Source organism: Bufo bufo, chromosome 6 (genome assembly GCF_905171765.1).
Source record: "Bufo bufo chromosome 6, aBufBuf1.1, whole genome shotgun sequence".
Lineage (NCBI taxonomy): Eukaryota > Metazoa > Chordata > Amphibia > Anura > Bufonidae > Bufo > Bufo bufo.
Window position 1 is genome coordinate 48,749,398 of NC_053394.1, and position 20,155 is coordinate 48,769,552.

The 20,155-nt window shown below is 43.6% G+C and overlaps 1 protein-coding gene across 1 annotated transcript in view; it reads right to left on the minus strand.

Annotated features, from left to right (window-relative positions):
* Positions 1–20,155, minus strand: part of STK32C (serine/threonine kinase 32C) — a 348,290-nt gene that overhangs the window by 38,387 nt on the left and 289,748 nt on the right. Inside the window, exons 3-8 of the mRNA XM_040437577.1 lie at positions 19,970–20,121; positions 16,971–17,144; positions 12,358–12,395; positions 8,299–8,388; positions 2,919–3,022; positions 2,180–2,296 (exon numbers count right to left, since the gene is read on the minus strand). Coding sequence (XP_040293511.1) covers positions 2,180–2,296; positions 2,919–3,022; positions 8,299–8,388; positions 12,358–12,395; positions 16,971–17,144; positions 19,970–20,121 — 675 coding nt within the window. The remainder of the gene's footprint in view (positions 1–2,179; positions 2,297–2,918; positions 3,023–8,298; positions 8,389–12,357; positions 12,396–16,970; positions 17,145–19,969; positions 20,122–20,155) is intronic.

Below are 20,155 nucleotides of genomic sequence, written 5' to 3' on the forward strand. Positions count from 1 at the left end.
CAGAATAGCCCTTTAATATGTATGCAGTGTGCTCCTAAGCTCCCTCTAGTGGTAGTAGAATTTTATCATTTTAGGGCTCATAGCCATGATCATATTTTTCTTCAGTGTGCTATTAATTTTTTTAGCACACTGACCCATTGATTTATATGGGGCCATGCGAAATACGGAATGCACGCAGAGGCTATCTGTATTATGCAGATACTTTTTTTGCGGGCCAGAATGTGGACACGGCCGTGTGCATGAGGCCTATGTGATCATGCATGGGATTTGAAACTCTGCGCTCAGGCCACTATAAAGATATATTATACAGAGTAGAATTTTTGCACCTAAAGATGATATAGTGATAACAAATTTACCTTAATCTTGTGCCAACATCTGTGAGGGGAGTAATGTATGGCCAACCACAGTTTCATCAGTAATCAGGTGAAGGTGGCTACATATGAGAAGACATTGATTGCTTCTTTTTTTAGAATAAATGTATGTCCTATACATTCTGACAAATTGAAAAACATGGCTGCCTTCTTCCAGAAACAGCGCCAATGTATCCAATATTGCAGGTTATCTCCATTAATGTGAATGGGGCTAAGCAGTAATACAGGGAGTGCAGAATTATTAGGCAAGTTGTATTTTTGAGGATTAATTTTATTATTGAACAACAACCATGTTCTCAATGAACCCAAAAAACTCATTAATATCAAAGCTGAATATTTTTGGAAGTAGTTTTTAGTTTGTTTTTAGTTTTAGCTATTTTAGGGGGATATCTGTGTGTGCAGGTGACTATTACTGTGCATAATTATTAGGCAACTTAACAAAAAACAAATATATACCCATTTCAATTATTTATTTTTACCAGTGAAACCAATATAACATCTCAACATTCACAAATATACATTTCTGACATTCAAAAACAAAACAAAAACAAATCAGTGACCAATATAGCCACCTTTCTTTGCAAGGACACTCAAAAGCCTGCCATCCATGGATTCTGTCAGTGTTTTGATCTGTTCACCATCAACATTGCGTGCAGCAGCAACCACAGCCTCTCAGACACTGTTCAGAGAGGTGTACTGTTTTCCCTCCTTGTAAATCTCACATTTGATGATGGACCACAGGTTCTCAATGGGGTTCAGATCAGGTGAACAAGGAGGCCATGTCATTAGATTTTCTTCTTTTATACCCTTTCTTGCCAGCCACGCTGTGGAGTACTTGGACGCGTGTGATGGAGCATTGTCCTGCATGAAAATCATGTTTTTCTTGAAGGATGCAGACTTCTTCCTGTACCACTGCTTGAAGAAGGTGTCTTCCAGAAACTGGCAGTTGAGTTGAGCTTGACTCCATCCTCAACCCGAAAAGGCCCCACAAGCTCATCTTTGATAATACCAGCCCAAACCAGTACTCCACCTCCACCTTGCTGGCGTCTGAGTCGGACTGGAGCTCTCTGCCCTTTACCAATCCAGCCACGGGCCCATCCATCTGGCCCATCAAGACTCACTCTCATTTCATCAGTCCATAAAACCTTAGAAAAATCAGTCTTGAGATATTTCTTGGCCCAGTCTTGACGTTTCAGCTTGTGTGTCATGTTCAGTGGTGGTCGTCTTTCAGCCTTTCTTACCTTGGCCATGTCTCTGAGTATTGCACACATTGTGCTTTTGGGCACTCCAGTGATGTTGCAGCTCTGAAATATGGCCAAACTGGTGGCAAGTGGCATCTTGGCAGCTGCACGCTTGACTTTCTCAGTTCATGGGCAGTTATTTTGCGCCTTGGTTTTTCCACACGCTTCTTGCGACCCTGTTGACTATTTTGAATGAAACGCTTGATTGTTCGATGATCACGCTTCAGAAGCTTTGCAATTTTAAGAGTGCTGCATCCCTCTGCAAGATATCTCACTATTTTTGACTTTTCTGAGCCTGTCAAGTCCTTCTTTTGACCCATTTTGCCAAAGGAAAGGAAGTTGCCTAATAATTATGCACACCTAATATAGGGTGTTGATGTCATTAGACCACACCCCTTCTCATTACAGAGATGCACATCACCTAATATACTTAATTGGTAGTAGGCTTTCGAGCCTATACAGCTTGGAGTAAGACAACATGCATAAAGAGGATGATGTGGTCAAAATACTCATTTGCCTAATAATTCTGCACGCAGTGTACAACATACATACTTAAGGTGACTTTACCTTCCGCAAAAGTGCAATCACATCTTTTGACCAGACGGATGAGTACTGGACGGTAATTGTACTGAATAACTGGACAAGGGTCTCCACTGGATTACTTGAATGGATGTCATACGGCCTCTAGGGAAAAAATTAATAAATCAGGATATAACTTGTTAAAACATTTTTTTTTCTTCTGATTTCTGTCTATAATCTACGGTAATTTGTATAGCCATGGCCTTATTCTTTGGATTTTTACTCCAATATAAGTGGCCCCAGAAAATACCTGGCTGCAGCTTTTCTCCTTTCTCTGTAGAAATAAATATGCCTTAAATTGGGGTGATTAACTTTTGTCAAAAAGCTTTAAAAAAATTTCAGCTCTATCAGGGTCACAATTTTTTCTTGATTATTTTATCATATCTATATAAATAGTGGAGCTGGAGAGCTCCAAAGCTCAGACGTTGGTGGCATATTGCTAGGATATGCCACCGATGTCTAATAGGTGCGGGTCCCACTTCTAGGACTCGCACCTATCTCTAGAATCGAGCCGCAAAATGGTTATTCCCTCTCCTGTGGATAGGTAATAACTTTAGAACTAATGCAATAATATTGTTAACTCCTAAGCTCCCCCTAGTGGCAGTTGTAGGCAGAAAGTTTTTTATTATCTCTACAACTATGACCCCTATTATGAAATTAATCAGCATAGAACACTGGAATAAAAAATGACATGGTGCTAAAAGATTGATATTCAGCATTTACTTACCCAACCCCTGAGTAGCTCGAAGGACATTATCCCTAGTGACCACCAATCAACCTCAAATGAGTAGCCAGTTCCACCATTGAGAAATGACTGAAAAATCTCTGGGGCTAAAGTAAGAAAAATGCCATAGTCATATAATTATGTTACTGCATAAAACATTTTTATATATAAGCTGAAATTGACACAACTCAAATAAACTTACTAAATAATGTAAAATATATTTATACTAATAATGATATTAAAAGGGATAATCTAACTACAGACAGTCAAGTGGAATTATGGAAACAACCGGCTCCTATAGACTTTTCCATAGGTGCCATGGACAGCAGTCCGCTTCCTCATTCTTCTCCTGGCCTCCATGATTTGTCTCCTATAGACACATCTACACCATAAATGTCTATGGTTGAATTATTCCTTTAAGTTCACACATGCCGTCATTTGGTAAGTCTTCTGTGTTGCTTATCGACTTATTTTATTAAAAAGTTCTCCTGGATTTACATATTGATGACCTATCCTCAGCATAGGTCATCAATATGGGATCGTCGGGGATCTGACTCTCGCTACCCCTCCTCACAGCTTACCAAACACAGCGCCGTAGATTGCATAGTGGCTGTGCTTGGTACTGCAGCTCAGCCCCATTCATTTGAATGGAGTTGAGCTGCGCTTAAACCGTGGGACCACTGGTCTAGGAAGAGGCCACGGAGCGACGCAGCCTGTTCATACAACTCATCGGCAAGGATGCCGGGAGTCGGACCTGCGCCAATCTCATATTGGTGACCCATCTGAGGATAGGTGATCAGTATGTAGATCCCGGAGAACACCTTTAAACAGATTTTGATACTTGAGTACATTTCAGTGTAGATATTTTACAGCCATACATAATCTAAACATTTGTTTTGGAATTTCTTTCCATTTATGTAGTGAAAATTACCCCAGACCTCTGCCCAGCACCAATTAAACTTTGGCTGGATTTTCTAAGTAATAATTACCTATTAGTGTTCATATTATATTTATAATTAGTATTAATATATACATTTATTTTTAATTACATATAATTTAGAGGAAAAAAATTACATTTTAAATAATTTAAATACATTTCATTTGTAAAAAATTTGCAGGTCGACATTGCATACACTAAAGTATGTACTATTAAAGGGGTTGTCTATTAGATGGACAACTTATCATCTTTTCTCTTTCTAGCTTATCAAGAAAAACAAGCATATGATTGTGCAACTCTTTGAGCTCATACAGACTATAAATACAACCCCAGATCCAGAAAAGTTGGGACCCCAATGTAAAATGTAATCAACAACCGAATGCGGTGACTTATAATTCTCATAGACCTATAATAAGAGATCATAGAACACATATCAGATGCTGAAAGTCAGACATTTGACCATTTCATGGTAAAAATAATAATTGAGAACTTTATGGCAGCAACATATCTCAAAAAAGTTGGCACAGGGGCAACAAAGGGCTGGAAAAGTAAGTGGCAATAATAAAGAATAGCCGGAGGAGCAGTTTGCAACTTAGTCACATGACTGGGTATAAAAAGAGGCAGAGTGTTTTAGAAGCAAAGAGGGGCAGAGGTTCACCAATATGCCAAAAACTGCGTCTACAAATTGAGGAACAATTTCAGAAAAAAGTTCCTCAATGTAAAATTGCAAAGACCTTAAATATTCCACCATCTATAGTCCATAATATCAAAGGATTCAGAGAATCTGGAGAAATCCATGTGCGCAAGGGATAAGGCCGGCGGTCAATATTGGATGTTTGTGATCTACTGGCCCTCAAGCGGCAGTGCAGGCATGATTCTGTACTGGAAATCACTGCATGGGCTCAGGAACACTTCCAGAAATCTGTGAAAACAGTTCTTAGTGCGATCCCCAAATGCAAGTTATAGCTGTATAATGCAAAGAAGAAGCCATGTGTCCACATGATCCTCTGGGCCAAAGCTCATTTAAAATGGACAGAGGCAAAATGGAAAACGGTTTTGTAATCAGATTAATCAAAATTTGAAATTTATTTTATAAACCACGGACGCTGTGTCCTGCAGACTAAAGAGAAGAGGGACCATCCAGCCTGTTATCAGTGCACGGTTCAAAAGCCTGCTCCGCCAATGGTGTGGGGGTGCATTAGTACCTGTGGCATGGGCAGCTTACAAATCTGGAAAGGCAACAGTATATAGAGGTTTTATAACAAGATATACTGTATACAACATAGCTTTCAGGGAAGGTGTTGCGTATTTCAGCAAGACAATGCTAAACTACATACTGCATCTATCTCAACATCATGGCTTCTCAGAGGAGTCCAGGTCCTGAACTGGCCGCCTGCATCCAGACCTTTCACCAATAGAAAACTTTTGGTGCCTCATGAAATGAAAAATCTGGCAAAGAACAACCAGGACTGTCGAGCAGCTACAATCCTACATCAGACAAGAACGTGACAACATTCCTCCCCCAAAACTCCAGCAATTGGTCTCCTCACTTCCCAGATGTTTAAAGAGGGGAGGCTGCACACCGGAAGACATGGTCCTGCCCCAACTTGTTTGAGATGCCATCAAGATCTAAATGAGTTATTGTTTTTTTCTTCATGAAATAGTAAAATGTCTCAAAACAGATATGTGTTGTATGATCTACTGTGAATAAAATATGAGTCTGTGAGATTTGCATCCTGTTCTTATTTACATTTATAAAAATTGTACACAGCGTCCCAACTTTTTTAGAATTGGGGTTTGTACATTTTGATGATATACAGGCTAGCTCACTTCTAAATGACCTACATTCCCTAGACCATGTGGCTCCTGGTTTCTTTTTCTGGCACTTTGTGTCTGTAAGGTTGGCCACCCCTGCCCTAGAACATGTGGTTACTGTGGGGCCCTTGAAGGCCCTTGTTGGTTGGGTGGATATATCCTGTGCAGGGCTGCTATCTCCAGGAGAAAGGCAGTGTTAGGCCTCATGCACACGACCGTTGTGTGCATCCGTGGCCGTTGTGCCGTTTTCCATTTTTTTTCGCGGACCCATTGACTTTCAATGGGTCCGTGGAAAAATCGGAAAATGCACCGTTTTGCAGCCGAGACCGTGATCCGTGTATCCTGTCCGTCAAAAAAATATGACCTGTCCTATTTTTTTGACGGACATCCGTCTGCATAAAAGCTTTTTCAGATCTAAGTTTTCACTTCGTGAAAACTCAGATCCGACAGTATATTCTAACACAGAAGCGTTCCCATGGTGATGGGGACGCTTCTAGTTAGAATACACTACAAACTGTGTACAAGACTGCCCCCTGCTGCCTGGCAGCACCCGATCTCTTACAGGGGGCCGTGATCAGCACAATTAACCCCTTCAGGTGCGGCACCTGAAAGGGTTAATTGTACTATCATATCCCCCTGTAAGAGATCAGGGCTGCCAGGCAGCAGGGGGCAGACCCCCCCTTCCCCAGTTTGAATATCATTGGTGGCCAGTGCGGCCCCCCCCCCCTCTATTGTAATAATTCATTGATGGCACAGTGTGCGCCCCCCCCTCCCTCCCTCTTATTGTAATAATTCGTTGGTGGCACAGTGTGCGCCCCCCATCGGCCCCCCCTCCCTCTATAGCATTAACAACATTGGTGGCCAGTGTGCGGCCTCCCATCTCCCCCCCCCCCCCATCATTGGTGGCAGCGGAGTTCCGATCGGAGTCCCAGTTTAATCGCTGGGGCTCCGATCGGTAACCATGGCAACCAGGACGCTACTACAGTCCTGGTTGCCATGGTTACTTAGCAATAGTACAATAGTAGAAGATTCATACTTACCTGCTGCTGGCTGCTGCTGCGATGTTCGTGTCCGGCCGGGAGCTCCACCTACTGGTAAGTGCCAGGTCTGTGCGGCGCATTGCTAAATGAACTGTCACTTACCAGTAGGAGGAGCTCCCGGCCGGACACAGACAGCGCAGCTCCCAGGTAAGTATGAATCTTTTACTATTGTACTATTGCTAGTAACCCGCTGCCACCAATGATCGGGGGGGGGGGGGGATGGGAGGCCGCACACTGGCCACCAATGTTGTTAATGCTATAGAGGGAGGGGGGGCCGATGGGGGGCGCACACTGTGCCACCAACGATTTATTACAATAGAGGGAGGAAGGGGGGGCGCACACTGTGCCACCAACGATTTATTACAATAGAGGGAGGAAGGGGGGGGGGCGCACACTGTGCCACCAACGAATTATTACAATAGAGGGAGGAAGGGGGGGGGGGCCGCACTGGCCACCAATGATATTCAAACTGGGGAGGGGGGGGGGTCTGCCCCCTGCTGCCTGGCAGCCCTGATCTCTTACAGGGGGATACTATAGTACAATTAACCCCTTCAGGTGCGGCACCTGAGGGGTTAATTGTGCTGATCACGGCCCCCTGTAAGAGATCGGATGCTGCTAGGCAGCAGGGGGCAGTCATGTACACAGTTTGTAGTATATTCTAACTAGAAGCGTCCCCATCACCATGGGAACGCCTCTGTGTTAGAATATACTGTCGGAAATGAGGTTTCACGATCTAACTCATATCCGACAGTATATTCTAACATAGAGGCGTTCCCATGGTGATGGGGACGCTTCAAGTTAAAATATACCATCGGATTGGAGAAAACTCCGATCCGATGGTATAAAAGGGACTCCAGACTCTACATTGAAAGTCAATGGGGACGGATCCGTTTGAAATTGCACCATATTGTGTCAACGTCAAACGGATCCGTCCCCATTGACTTGCATTGTAATTCAGGACGGATCCGTTTGGCTCCGCACGGCCAGGCGGACACCAAAACGACTTTTTTTTCATGTCCGTGGATCCTCCAAAAATCAAGGAAGACCCACGGACGAAAAAACGGTCACGGATCACGGACCTACGGACCCCGTTTTTGCGGACCGTGAAAAAAAACGTCCGTGTGCATGAGGCCTTAGTAGACAAGGGATGTGGGGAATTGGCTCAAGGTTCACGGAAAAGGCATGAAAGGAGTTCTCAAGGATAAGAAAAAGATGGCTGCTTTCTTCAAAAAAAAACAGCACCACATCTGTCCACAGGTTGTGTGTGGTATTGCAGTTTTACCCCATTCACTTCAATTGAGCTGAGTGCAATAAAAGAAACATCTCATGGACAGGTGTGGGGCTGTTTTTGGAATAAAGCAGGCATGTTTTTGCAATCCCGGAAAACCTTTATTTTTTTCCGCTTGAAGCAAACTCCAGAAGCCATTGTCCTGGGTGACACAACTTTGTACTATGATAAGGGGCTCAGTTTGATCTTTGCTGTAGGACCCCCCTTTCTTCTGTGTCTATTACTGACCTACATGGTCCATTAGTTTTAGAACTACAGAGACTGGATACATTAGCATAATGGTTACAAAGTAACCTTGCTCACCCATGTATGGCTTGGTTCCAGCCAGAGCTGTGGCTCTTTCGCCGTCTTTAATGATTGTTGCTACATTGAAGTCTGTGAGATGAGCGTGACCTGCGGATCAGGACAGAACAGGACGTTCTCAGCCAAGAAAGATGCACTGTAGCAGTATGCAAACACCCAATTAGTTATTCCCAACACCCCTGCATGTGTTACAAGCTGATGTTGTGAAAATGCTGACTGATAAAAAGGAATAAAACTGAACCGGAAAAAAACAACCAGAGAATCAATTAAAGTTCTGTATGAAAAGAAAAAAGAAAATGCATGTGAAATCCAAACTTCCCATAGCTTACTGATTGCAGATGAAGAATTCTATTCTTCAATGTGTTTTGGTTATCATAACTAGCGCATTGCAATATGCAAAACCAGTGCAAGCAAACCTACCCTGCCCGTACATGAATTATGTTACTGAATGACCCCATGTAATACCATTAGCGTTGTCCAGTTTCAGTAAGAAACCAGATACCATTGGGGAATTAGGACCTGTTCACTGTACCATTTGAAATCCAGTAGCCTGATCTGGCTGGGGATCAGGCAATTGGAGCTCACTGTACCTGGCAGTGTGTACCGCCAGATCCCCATTTGTACCTGGCAGTGTGTACCGCCAGATCCCCATTTGTACCTGGCAGTGTGTACCGCCAGATCCCCATTAACTATAATGGAACCCAGCGCAGATCCGGTCGGCCGGACAAGAACCGCTGCACAGAAAGTTTTTTTTTTGTCCAGCCAATTCTCATATATGCTAGAAAGCGGCAGAATCTCTTTATAGTCAATAAGGATCAGGCAGTACACAGTCACATCTGGCAATGCCGGACACTGCGAGCTCCAGTAGACCAAACATCAACCGGATCAGGCTACAGGATTTCAAAAGCAACTGTGAACGGAGCCCAAGCTGCAATAAAGAACCGAGCAGTACTTACCTAGTAGACCAGCTCTCCTGCTCTCGTCCTCCGGGCTCTGTTTACCTGGCTGCATCGGTGAGGTCACATCAACAACATTTGACTGCTGCAGCCAATCATTGGCCTCAGCAGTGCACCAGAGGACCAGAGTGGCAATGCTGCTTCGCTAGGTTAGGGTGCATTCACATGACGTTTAATGCCTCCATTTGACGTACATGTTAGAAAAAAAAAGGATACAAAAACGCAGGACACCACGGTTCTTGTATCCTGCACAGTCTGGTTAAAAAAAAAAAGGATACTTTTTTTATCAATGGAACTTTATGGGGAACGGATGCCACTGTATGGAATCAGTCTGAGGCATCCGTTTAACGTATGTTTTTTGTATACGTTAAACGGGCAGAAAAAAAGTGATGTGAACCCACCGTAAGTACTGCTCAGTTTTTTATTGCTGCTTATTCCTCAGTGTTATTTCTTATTGGAACCAGAGAAGTATGTCCTTAGGCGATCAGATATTCATGGCCTATCCTGAGGATACGTCATCGCTGTGGAAGCCCCTATAAAAGCCACGTGATAGCAGCAGCATTCACAGCCACGTGATAACAGCAGGGGTGCACAACGTTTTTTTAGTTGGGGGCCACATTGTTAGACTGAACCAATGACAAGGGCCGAAAATAAAACTTAAAGGATAACTGTCGTATTTTTTTTTTTTTTGAGTATTGGATTGTGGTGATTAATATCACCTTGGTGGCCCTATTTCAACTTGTCACTGTGTATTCAATTACCCCTTAATTCCACATTTATGTTCCCTGTACTGCCTAATTTTACCTGTGCTTAAAATAGGGTTGCTAGGCATGGTCCGTCTATCTGTTGAAGGACGGAGGACGCAGAAGCAGGCTGTGTGCAGGGTCACATTACTGACAGCCAGGGACTGTAAGTAAATGATTAAAGCCAGGTCTTCCCCAGCAGCTGATAACAGTGCCTGGGCTGTGTGCACTTCTGCCTGTCCCTGCGCTTGGCAGACGCTCCCTCACTCAGCAGAGCTGGAGAATGCAGAGTTGGAGCAGCGCACACCAGGGAAGGGAGATCTGCCATCTGCTCAGTGTATAAATGAAAGCAACATGTGGTAAGAGGACCCCTTTGTGCTGCAGGAGATTAACCCTTTAGGGGGTAGGGCTCTGGTTACTGGCACTTTTGGGGGGCTATTGTTACTGGCTAGTGAGGGCAGGCGGGATTAGCCTCAGGGTGAGGGCAGTGGCGGCCATCTTAACTGAATAGTCAAATTGCAGTTTTATGCAGACTGGTTGCTAAGGGCTGAATCTTATTAAATATGGGGTAAGTCAGTCTAATATAACTGATTCTGGAATATCATGTTATTAGTAACTACATATATGAAAATTGAAATTAGGGTCTAAATGTGACAGTTATCCTTTAAAGGGGCATTAAAAACTGACTTACTGTATTTATGGCATATTGAACATACACTATATACTATTAATGTCTTGTTACAGTTCCAGGACTCCCATCTAATGGGAGAATACTTGAAAAATACATGTGAGCAGCCACAAGACATAGACATGCATGTCTGTTACCAGATCATTAGGGGCCACACAGAATGGTATCAAGGGCTGCATGTGGCCCCCAGGCCGCAGGTTGTGCACCCCTGCACTACAGACTCCATCATTTCAAAGGGTGGAGGCAAGTTCTTCATAGTAAAATTGAGTAAGATGTCGCACTAAGAACACTCAAACGACACCAGGTGCTCCTGTAAATTGAGGCCACTCACTCAATTTAGAAAAGCATATACGTATATAGGTGAACAGGGCACTCAAGGATAGCTGCGACCGTGTATTTAAGGCAAAGATGAGCTTTATTGATAATATAAATATATTTGATGCATATAACAATCAAGAATGCAGTAGAATAAATAGGTTATTAACAAATAAATATAATGAATATTCGACAGAGCAAAGGCTATTATTCGATTAATCAGCAAATATTCAATAGTCCAATATTGTAAATCTTGGATCCAATGATTGTGAACATCCAAAGACTTGTTTGCAATAAGTCTATTCGTTTTTTACTTTCATATTGAGACAACAGTCATATGCTTTGCAGTTATTCAAATAGTCGCGGCGGCGTCCCGCCAAAACGACGTGAATGGCAGCAACTCACTGCTGAAAAGCTTGCAAGCGAATTAAGTCCATTACCTTTGTATCGACCAAGTGTTCGTCCGAAATAATCACAAGAGCCTTCAAGTGTACTTACTCCCAGGATCTGCCTTTAGATATTTGTAGCAGTATTCAATCAGGAGATTAAAGCCGGCTCTCTGTTCGGTTATGGTCGATTTAATGGTAAGGTAGGTTTTTCAGTACAAAGATGGGGTGTAGCACCAGACGCGTTTCGGGGTCCAACCCCTTCCTCAGTGGTATGCTTCACCCCATCTTTGTACTGAAAAACCTACCTTACCATTAAATCGACCATAACCGAACAGAGAGCCGGCTTTAATCTCCTGATTGAATACTGCTACAAATATCTAAAGGCAGATCCTGGGAGTAAGTACACTTGAAGGCTCTTGTGATTATTTCGGACGAACACTTGGTCGATACAAAGGTAATGGACTTAATTCGCTTGCAAGCTTTTCAGCAGTGAGTTGCTGCCATTCACGTCGCTTTGGCGGGACGCCGCCGCGACTATTTGAATAACTGCAAAGCATATGACTGTTGTCTCAATATGAAAGTAAAAAACGAATAGACTTATTGCAAACAAGTCTTTGGATGTTCACAATCATTGGATCCAAGATTTACAATATTGGACTATTGAATATTTGCTGATTAATCGAATAATAGCCTTTGCTCTGTCGAATATTCATTATATTTATTTGTTAATAACCTATTTATTCTACTGCATTCTTGATTGTTATATGCATCAAATATATTTATATTATCAATAAAGCTCATCTTTGCCTTAAATACACGGTCGCAGCTATCCTTGAGTGCCCTGTTCACCTATATACGTATAAGTTCTTCATAGTACAATGAAATAATGAAGAATAACTGCTACTATTTCATGTAATAAGAAGCACGAGAGCACTTGTGGGACCAGCTCGCTTGTAATGTCTGCTGACCTTGTTCATCAAGCAGGATGTTGTCCGGCTTCACGTCTCTGCAACATATTAAAATGAATGTTATCTTATTGTTCATTATATCACATGCGTTCATCACTCAAAAAGTATTTGGCTACAATAACTACACTGTGGAATATCAGAAATGATCAGAAATGTTACAGATTTTTTACCAGACTAAAATATCTGGTCGAAAAAAAAAATTGAGAAATAGAATAACCTGTACAATTATTGTATGTGCTAACTACTCCATCAAGTGAATAGGAGCAGCACTGCAGTAACCAGGCACGGCCACTAGACGGTGTATGGAGCAGTGTTGTTCTGGTGCCTCAGTTTAGGAAAACAGTTCACTGTGGTGGTCGACAAGAGTCAGACCAATGCCAGTCTGATACTGACGACCCATAGTCAATAGTTAAGTCCTGAAAAACCTCTTTAAAGGAAACCTGTCACATTGAACATGGTGTCTGAGCTGAAGGTACCATGTTACAGAGCAGAAGGAGCTGAGCAGATTGATTCATTTACATTTATATTCCTTCTCATTCTGGGCTTTGAAGTCCAGGAGGCGATCCTTCCCGATTGACAGCCTTCCCTCTATGACTGTGTATACAGAGATAGCTGTCAATCACTGATAGAACTGCCTCCTCATAGAGGGAAGGCTGTCAATCACTGATAGGACCGCCTCCTCATAGAGGGAAGACTGTCAATCACTGATAGGACCGCCTCCTCATAGAGGGAAGGCTGTCAATCACTGATAGGACCGCCTCCTCATAGAGGGAAGGCTGTCAGTCACTGATAGGACCGCCTCCTCATAGAGGAAAGGCTGTCAATCACTGATAGGACCGCCTCCTCATAGAGGGAAGGCTGTCAATCACTGATAGGACCGCCTCCTCAAAGAGGGAAGGCTGTCAGTCACTGATAGGACCGCCTCCTCATAGAGGGAAGGCTGTCAATCACTGATAGGACCGCCTCCTCATAGAGGGAAGACTGTCAATCACTGATAGGACCGCCTCCTCATAGAGGGAAGGCTGTCAATCACTGATAGGACCGCCATCCTCATAGAGGGAAGGCTGTCAATCACTGATAAGACCGCCTACTGGACTTCAAAGCCCAGAATGAGCAGGAATTTACATGTATAAAATACAAGGGGGGGGGGCAGGCCTTTACATAGTGAAGCAGGGAGCTATCCGCTCCCTGCTTCGCCGCTCAGCTGATCTCTATCGCTCCTTTCAAGCCACACTTTGCACTGCTGGCTGTGTGGGAGGAGCGGTGAAAGCACGGGAATCAGCCTCCTGCTGCTGCTGGGAATGGCCAGGTGGATGTGCCGATCATCAGGGAAGCAGGTAAGTATTTGTGTGTGGGGGAAGGTTACGAAAAAAAGGCACTGGGGGCCAAAGGGGGGCACAGGGAGGACATAACTACAGTGAAGGGGCACAAAGATGGGCATAACTATTGTGAAGGGGCACAAGGTGGGCATAACTACTGTGAGGGGGCACAAAGGTGGGCATAACTACTGTGAAGGGGTCATAAGGTGAGCATAACTACTGTGAGGGGGCACAAAGGTGGACATAACTACTGTGAAGGGGTCAAAAGGTAAGCATAGCTACTGTGATGGGGCACAAAGGTAGGCATAACTACTGTGAAGAGGCACAACAATGGGCATAAGTACTGTGAGGGGCCACAAGGTGGACATAACTACTGTGAGGGGGCACAATGTGGGCATTAGTACTATGTGGTAGCACTAAGGGGAAATGCCCTAGATTACCCTGTTATATTTTACAAATCCAGCACAGCGCCCCCTGCTGGGGATTTCATAGGGGCAGTTACCATCCTTTTCCTCATGAGAAACCCTGAATGAGGTAGGACCAGTTGGTTCTTTTATTTATTGCAAGGTGTATCGGTACCGCCGTGTACCTTGTGCACTTTTTGCCCCACCTATCTAATATGTGACCTTGATTAGGTGGTACATATAGCTGTGCGTACTCCTCCTCTCATTGGTTGCTGGATGCACACAGAGGTAACTAGGAGCCCCACATTGTATGTGCAGGGTCTGCTCTCCTGAACGTAGAGGCCTAATGGCATAAGTAGGTTTAGAGTAGGACCTGCCTGACTGTGACCACCGTGGCGCTGGTAGGCGGGCACAGATGTGTTTTGATCAAAATATATTGGCTAAAAGTCTCAGATTTTATCATATCAGAGTGAGGGCTTACTCTATAAATAAATTTAGCATCTGTTGTGTTAGTGGATTATTTTCCGTGATTTAACTTTTATAAATACCGCCGTGTACCCTATGAAAGATTTTATTAGTTGGGACTGGGTGCGTATATGGGTGGAGTTAGGGGAGTGGCTTAGTACAAAGAAAATTACACGCGCTGCTAAACTTTTCCCTCTTGTGTATTTTTCCCTAATCAAAGACAAAATTACAGGGTACAAGTCACGTTGTCCAAATCCTCCATATTGTGTGGCTGTGTGCAACATTGTATGAAGTGAGAGATAATATTCATTACAAAGTAACACCTGGATGATTGAATGTATGTGAGCCCGGCCTCTGTGAATACATGCGTGAGATGTGTGTATAGGTCAGTGGAAGGTGCAAGAGATTTATGGTACCAGACAGAAACTAATACATGATAGAGAACGGCGAAGATTAAAGATATTCACAGAATTGGGAACTGACACCTTATTATCTCTAAAATACAAAAGATATAAAAGCTGAACCGATCCAGGTAGCAGATGAGCATGGTTCTTCCCTTAAAGGAGTTGTGCGGCGCTATAATATTGATCTGGTCGGTGGGGATCTGACTCCTGGCACGCTCTCTGATCAGCTGTTTGAAGAGTCTGGCGAGCGCCATAGCCTCCTCCTAGGCCAGTGATGTCAAGTTCATCAATCACATGGCCAAGGTACAGCTCAGACCCATTTAAATGAATGGACCTGGGCTGCCATACCAAGCACGGCCACTATACAGTGTTTGGCGCTGTGCTTGGTAAGCTGGGAGAAGGCCGCAGCACTCACCAGTGCACCACAGCCTCGGGGGGTTGTCGGGAGGTGCACCCCACTAATCACATATGGATGACCTATCCTAAGGATAGATCATCATTATTTTACTCCCGGAAAGCCACTTTAATTTGCTCTATTGTAAGGTTTATAAAAAAAAAAAATGTTATAACAGATGACAATGTGCTTGGAAGCCATTATTGTTCCCACAGCACTATAGTTAGATACTGCATGTTATTTATTGGTATTATTTGTGCACTATATGGTGGTATTACCATTGTGCAGCACTACTATTCAGGCACTGAAAAGTCTTGTATTATCATAGTGTAGAATAGTGATGGCACTGGGTATAGCATTATTAAATACGCATCATTATGGCAATGTTTATTGGCCCAGGTATTGGACTATTATTTGGGCATCGTTCTGCATGGTGCATATGATCAGGTACTGTATGCTATGGGTATTTGTATACTGTATAACGGAACGACATCTATCGTATACCTTATATACCATAAGGTTGTCTTCACACGCTGTGTGTGAGTTTTCGTTGTGGAAGTTTGAATCAGTCCCATGTATGTGAATGGGGAGGCAAGCACATGGATTTCTGTTAGGGCTCTTTCACACCTGCGTTATTGTCTTCCGCCATAGAGTTCCGTCGTCGGGGCTCTATGCCGGAAGAATCCTGATCAGGATTATCCTAATGCATTCTGAATGGAGAGTAATCCGTTCAGGATGCATCAGGATGTCTTCAGTTCCGGTACGGAACGTTTGTTGGCCGGAGAAAATACCGCAGCATGCTGCGCTTTTTGCTCCGGCCAAAAATCCGGAACACTTGCCGCAAGGCCGGATCCGGAATTAATGCCCATTGGAAGGCATTGATCCGGATCCGGCCTTAAGCTAAACGTCGTTTCGGCGCATTGCCGGAGCCGACATTTAGCTTTTTCAGAGTGGTTACCATGGCTGCCGGGACGCTAAAGTCCTGACAGCCATGGTAAGTGTAGCGGGGAGCGGGGGAGCAGTGTACTTACCGTCCGTGCGGCTCCCCGGGCGCTCCAGAGTGACGTCAGGGCGCCCCAAGCGCATGGATCACGTGATCGCATGGATCACGTCATCCATGCGCATGGGGCGCTCTGACGTCATTCTGGAGCGCCCGGGGAGCCGCACGGACTGTAAGTATACCGCTCCCCCGATCCCCGCTCCTACTATGGCAACCAGGACTTTAATAGCGTCCTGGGTGCCATAGTAACACTGAAAGCATTTGGAAGACGGTTCCGTCTTCAAATGCTTTCAGTACACTTGCGTTTTTCCGGATCCGGAGTGTAATTCCGGCAAGTGGAGTACACGCCGGATCCGGACAACGCAAGTGTGAAAGAGGCCTAAGCCCCATTCAGGTGAACGGAACTGATCTTCAGTCGCGGAAATTTCTGCAACAAACTCTGCAACGTGTGAAGGCACCCCCTAATTCATTATGATGCAGTGAGTTTGGGTGAGACCAGCCGTGGTCGGTCTGGCAAATACAACCATCACACAAAGCCTGCACACAGCCATGGGAAACCGGCCTGAGAGGAAGTAGAATATAATGATATTTTCATTATGTATATAAGACGTTTTCTGGTTACCGTACCGATGGATTATATGTTGACTTCTTAGGTAATCTAATGCCAGGGCCATTTCACAGATGTACAACTTGACAGTCTCTTCTGTAAACTGGACATTCTGCTGTAGATGATATCGAAGATCTCCCCCCAGGAGTAAGTCCACAACCATAAACATGTCCTCTTCATCTTGGAAAGAATACCTGAAACCATAGAATGTTACAATATATCACTCTGAATTTAATGGCGTATCTGATTACTTATTGGTGGTGTTTAATTACTGATTATTCCATTTAAAGGGGGTCTGTCACCACTGCTAAACCAGGCACCATGCCTTGTAGGACTAGCTCAGCTGAATGGAATGACACCTTTCACTTAGCGATCTGCTGCTTCATTCTGGAGAAATAATGCAACTGAGCACCGATGGCGGGGTAATCTTCTCACCAGTGACTGCATTTATGAGTTATAACCTCCCTTCTGATCCTCAGCTCTGTCATGTGACCAGCACTCTTGACTTTCCAAATAACACAGCATCGTATGTGCGGACAGGAAGCCAGTTTTTCTATGTATATTCTTATGGGGGTCTCAATGTCAGGCTCAAAGGAAGGAATAGAGAAGTAACTGACTTCCTGTCCTGTGTCAGTTGGAGATCACACTATTGGTCACATGACACAGATTAGGATTAGCAGGGAGGTTATAACTTACAAATACAGTCACTGGTAAGAAGATTACAGCAGTGCATGTGCTCAACCATCGCGCCAAATGAGGGCAAGTGAACCCCATTCTTAAGATTGGTGGGGGTCCCAGCAATTAGACACCCACCAATTTCTTATAGATTGTTACTGGAATACCCCTTCAATATAATGTATAACAAAAAGATTTACCCCTTAAAACATCTTCAGTATTTTCTGACTTGACAGGCTGCAGTACTGGAAGGTGTAGTTCAGCAGCGGCAGACCAGGGCTAAAATAATTTATTAGGTCTAGACATAAAAATGATTGTGCCATCATTCCCAAAGGCATTTCTCTTGCTGATTCTCAGGTACAGTGCAAGATCATAAAAGATGTCATAAAACATAATGCCGCCATATAAAATGAAGACAACAGTCAGGAGGGTGATGAATCAGCGGCAGACAGGCTGTATCGATAGTGAGAGCGTCCTGCTTATTGTGTTAGTTAAAAATCAAATATCAGTGGTTTTCCCTCAGCAGACCTGATGTACGTCACGTCCATGGCAGGACTAATGTACCATGCTGCTCCCAGACATCAGAAATCAGGGACTATGTCTTTCCCAGCTTTTAATCAATGTGTGCGGCCTTCAGTTCTGAAAATGAGATTTATTTCAATGGCTATCTCCAAGTTGCCTGAGCCATGACATGCATGTATTTAACCCTTTAAGGGATTTACAGGCAACAAGTTAGAATATCTGCGGAAAATAGGTTGATGAAGGGTCTAAAAGTATAATTATTACCCCATGATTAGGGCTAAATTAAGAAGGTGCTGGTGGGAGAATGCTCAGAGCTATGCTTTTCATACTCGTTATTACTGGATGGTTATAGACAACATGGGAGCCATATAAAAAGCTTAATTCCTGAAAACCCCTTGAAGAGGTTCGAAAAATCACAATAGAACAACCTTTAAGGATGGCGTCACAATTAAATCTTAAATTAAAATGATGCTTCCATCAGAAAGGGGCATTTTTATCAACTCAATACTGAAATGAAAATCGATAAACAGCTAATTTTATCCTTCTGCAGCAGTAAGTACACAGAGAAAAACCTAATATACAGACAGGTAACCCACTGTCAGTTTACTGGTGCTCTGAGGGTAAGATATTAGCTGCACGGTAATCTTCATTATAATGGTGGGTGTAGAATTGGACATGACAGCTCTATTCTTCTCTTGATAGGCCTAAATAAAGATGTCCACATTGCATTGATTAGCATTATGTGTGATGCTGTAATTGAGCCATTATAGCAGGGCTCTCCGGTCCCAGTTATGGTCTGACTAGCAGAGTTAAAGGGGTTGTCCCACGAAAAATATTCTACAGTTTTCAAACCAGCACCTGGATCTCAATACTTTTGTAATTGCATGTAATTAAAAATTTAGCATAGCCACTGAGTTATTCAATAAAATATATCTGTATAGCGCCACCTGCAGTTTGTTTGTTTCTTATTTCTTTGACCTGCTCACATGCTCGGTTTCTTCCTTCAAATGCCTCCTGAGCTGTGATAGGGAGAGCATGGACACGCCTCCTGAGTTGTGATAGGGAGAGCATGGACACGCCCCCTTAGCGGTAGCAGAAAAGACATGCCCCTTGAGCTATCAGCTTGATATAAATCTAGCAGAGCAATGAATGTGGAGATCTCTGGATTCATGTGAGGTACAGGGCTGGTTCTGGCTTTGTTGGAAAGAGGTTGTCATGTACGATATGATGTCTGATTTTCATTTTTTACATTAGTCATGGGATAAACCCTTTAAGTGATGCTGTCTGCCATGCAAAAAGTTCAAAGAAAGAGGAAGATAAAGGGGTTATGACACCAATGTCTGAGGTGACACATTGCTAGGATATACCAGCAATCTCATCAGATAGGTGCAGGTCCCACCTCTAGGATCCCCACCTATCTCTTTAACTGAGCATTTTCATAAGTCCCATAGAAATGAATGGAGAGTGCACCGCGCAAGTGCAGCCATTGCTCCATTCGCCTCTATGAGACAGATAGAAATAGCCGAGCTAGCGTTCTGCTATTTTGGTAACTCCCATAGAAATGGATGGAGGGCAGTCGTGCATGGCTGTTCTCTGTTCCTTCAGGGGTCCCGTTCTGGAGATAGGAGTGGGTCCCAGAGGTGGCATTGGCACCTATATGACATTGGTGGCATATCCTAGCAATATGCCACCAATGTCTGAGGTGAGACACCCTATTAAAGTGCCAGAACATATATAAATTATATACATAAACAGAATATTCAAATATAGCCTGTGATTAAAAAAAATGGTGGAAGTGTCCCTTTAAATAAAATCAACTTACCAAAGATTCACTAAAAAGATATGCTCGATCTCCTGGAGGATTTCCAACTCTCTAAATACATTACGAACCTCATCCCGCTCAATGCATTGCTGCTTATTCATGTACTTCATGGCATACATTGTTTCGGTGTCTTTCTTCTGGACAATGCAAACCTAAAATTTAGAATAATAGAAGATACTAGTCTGT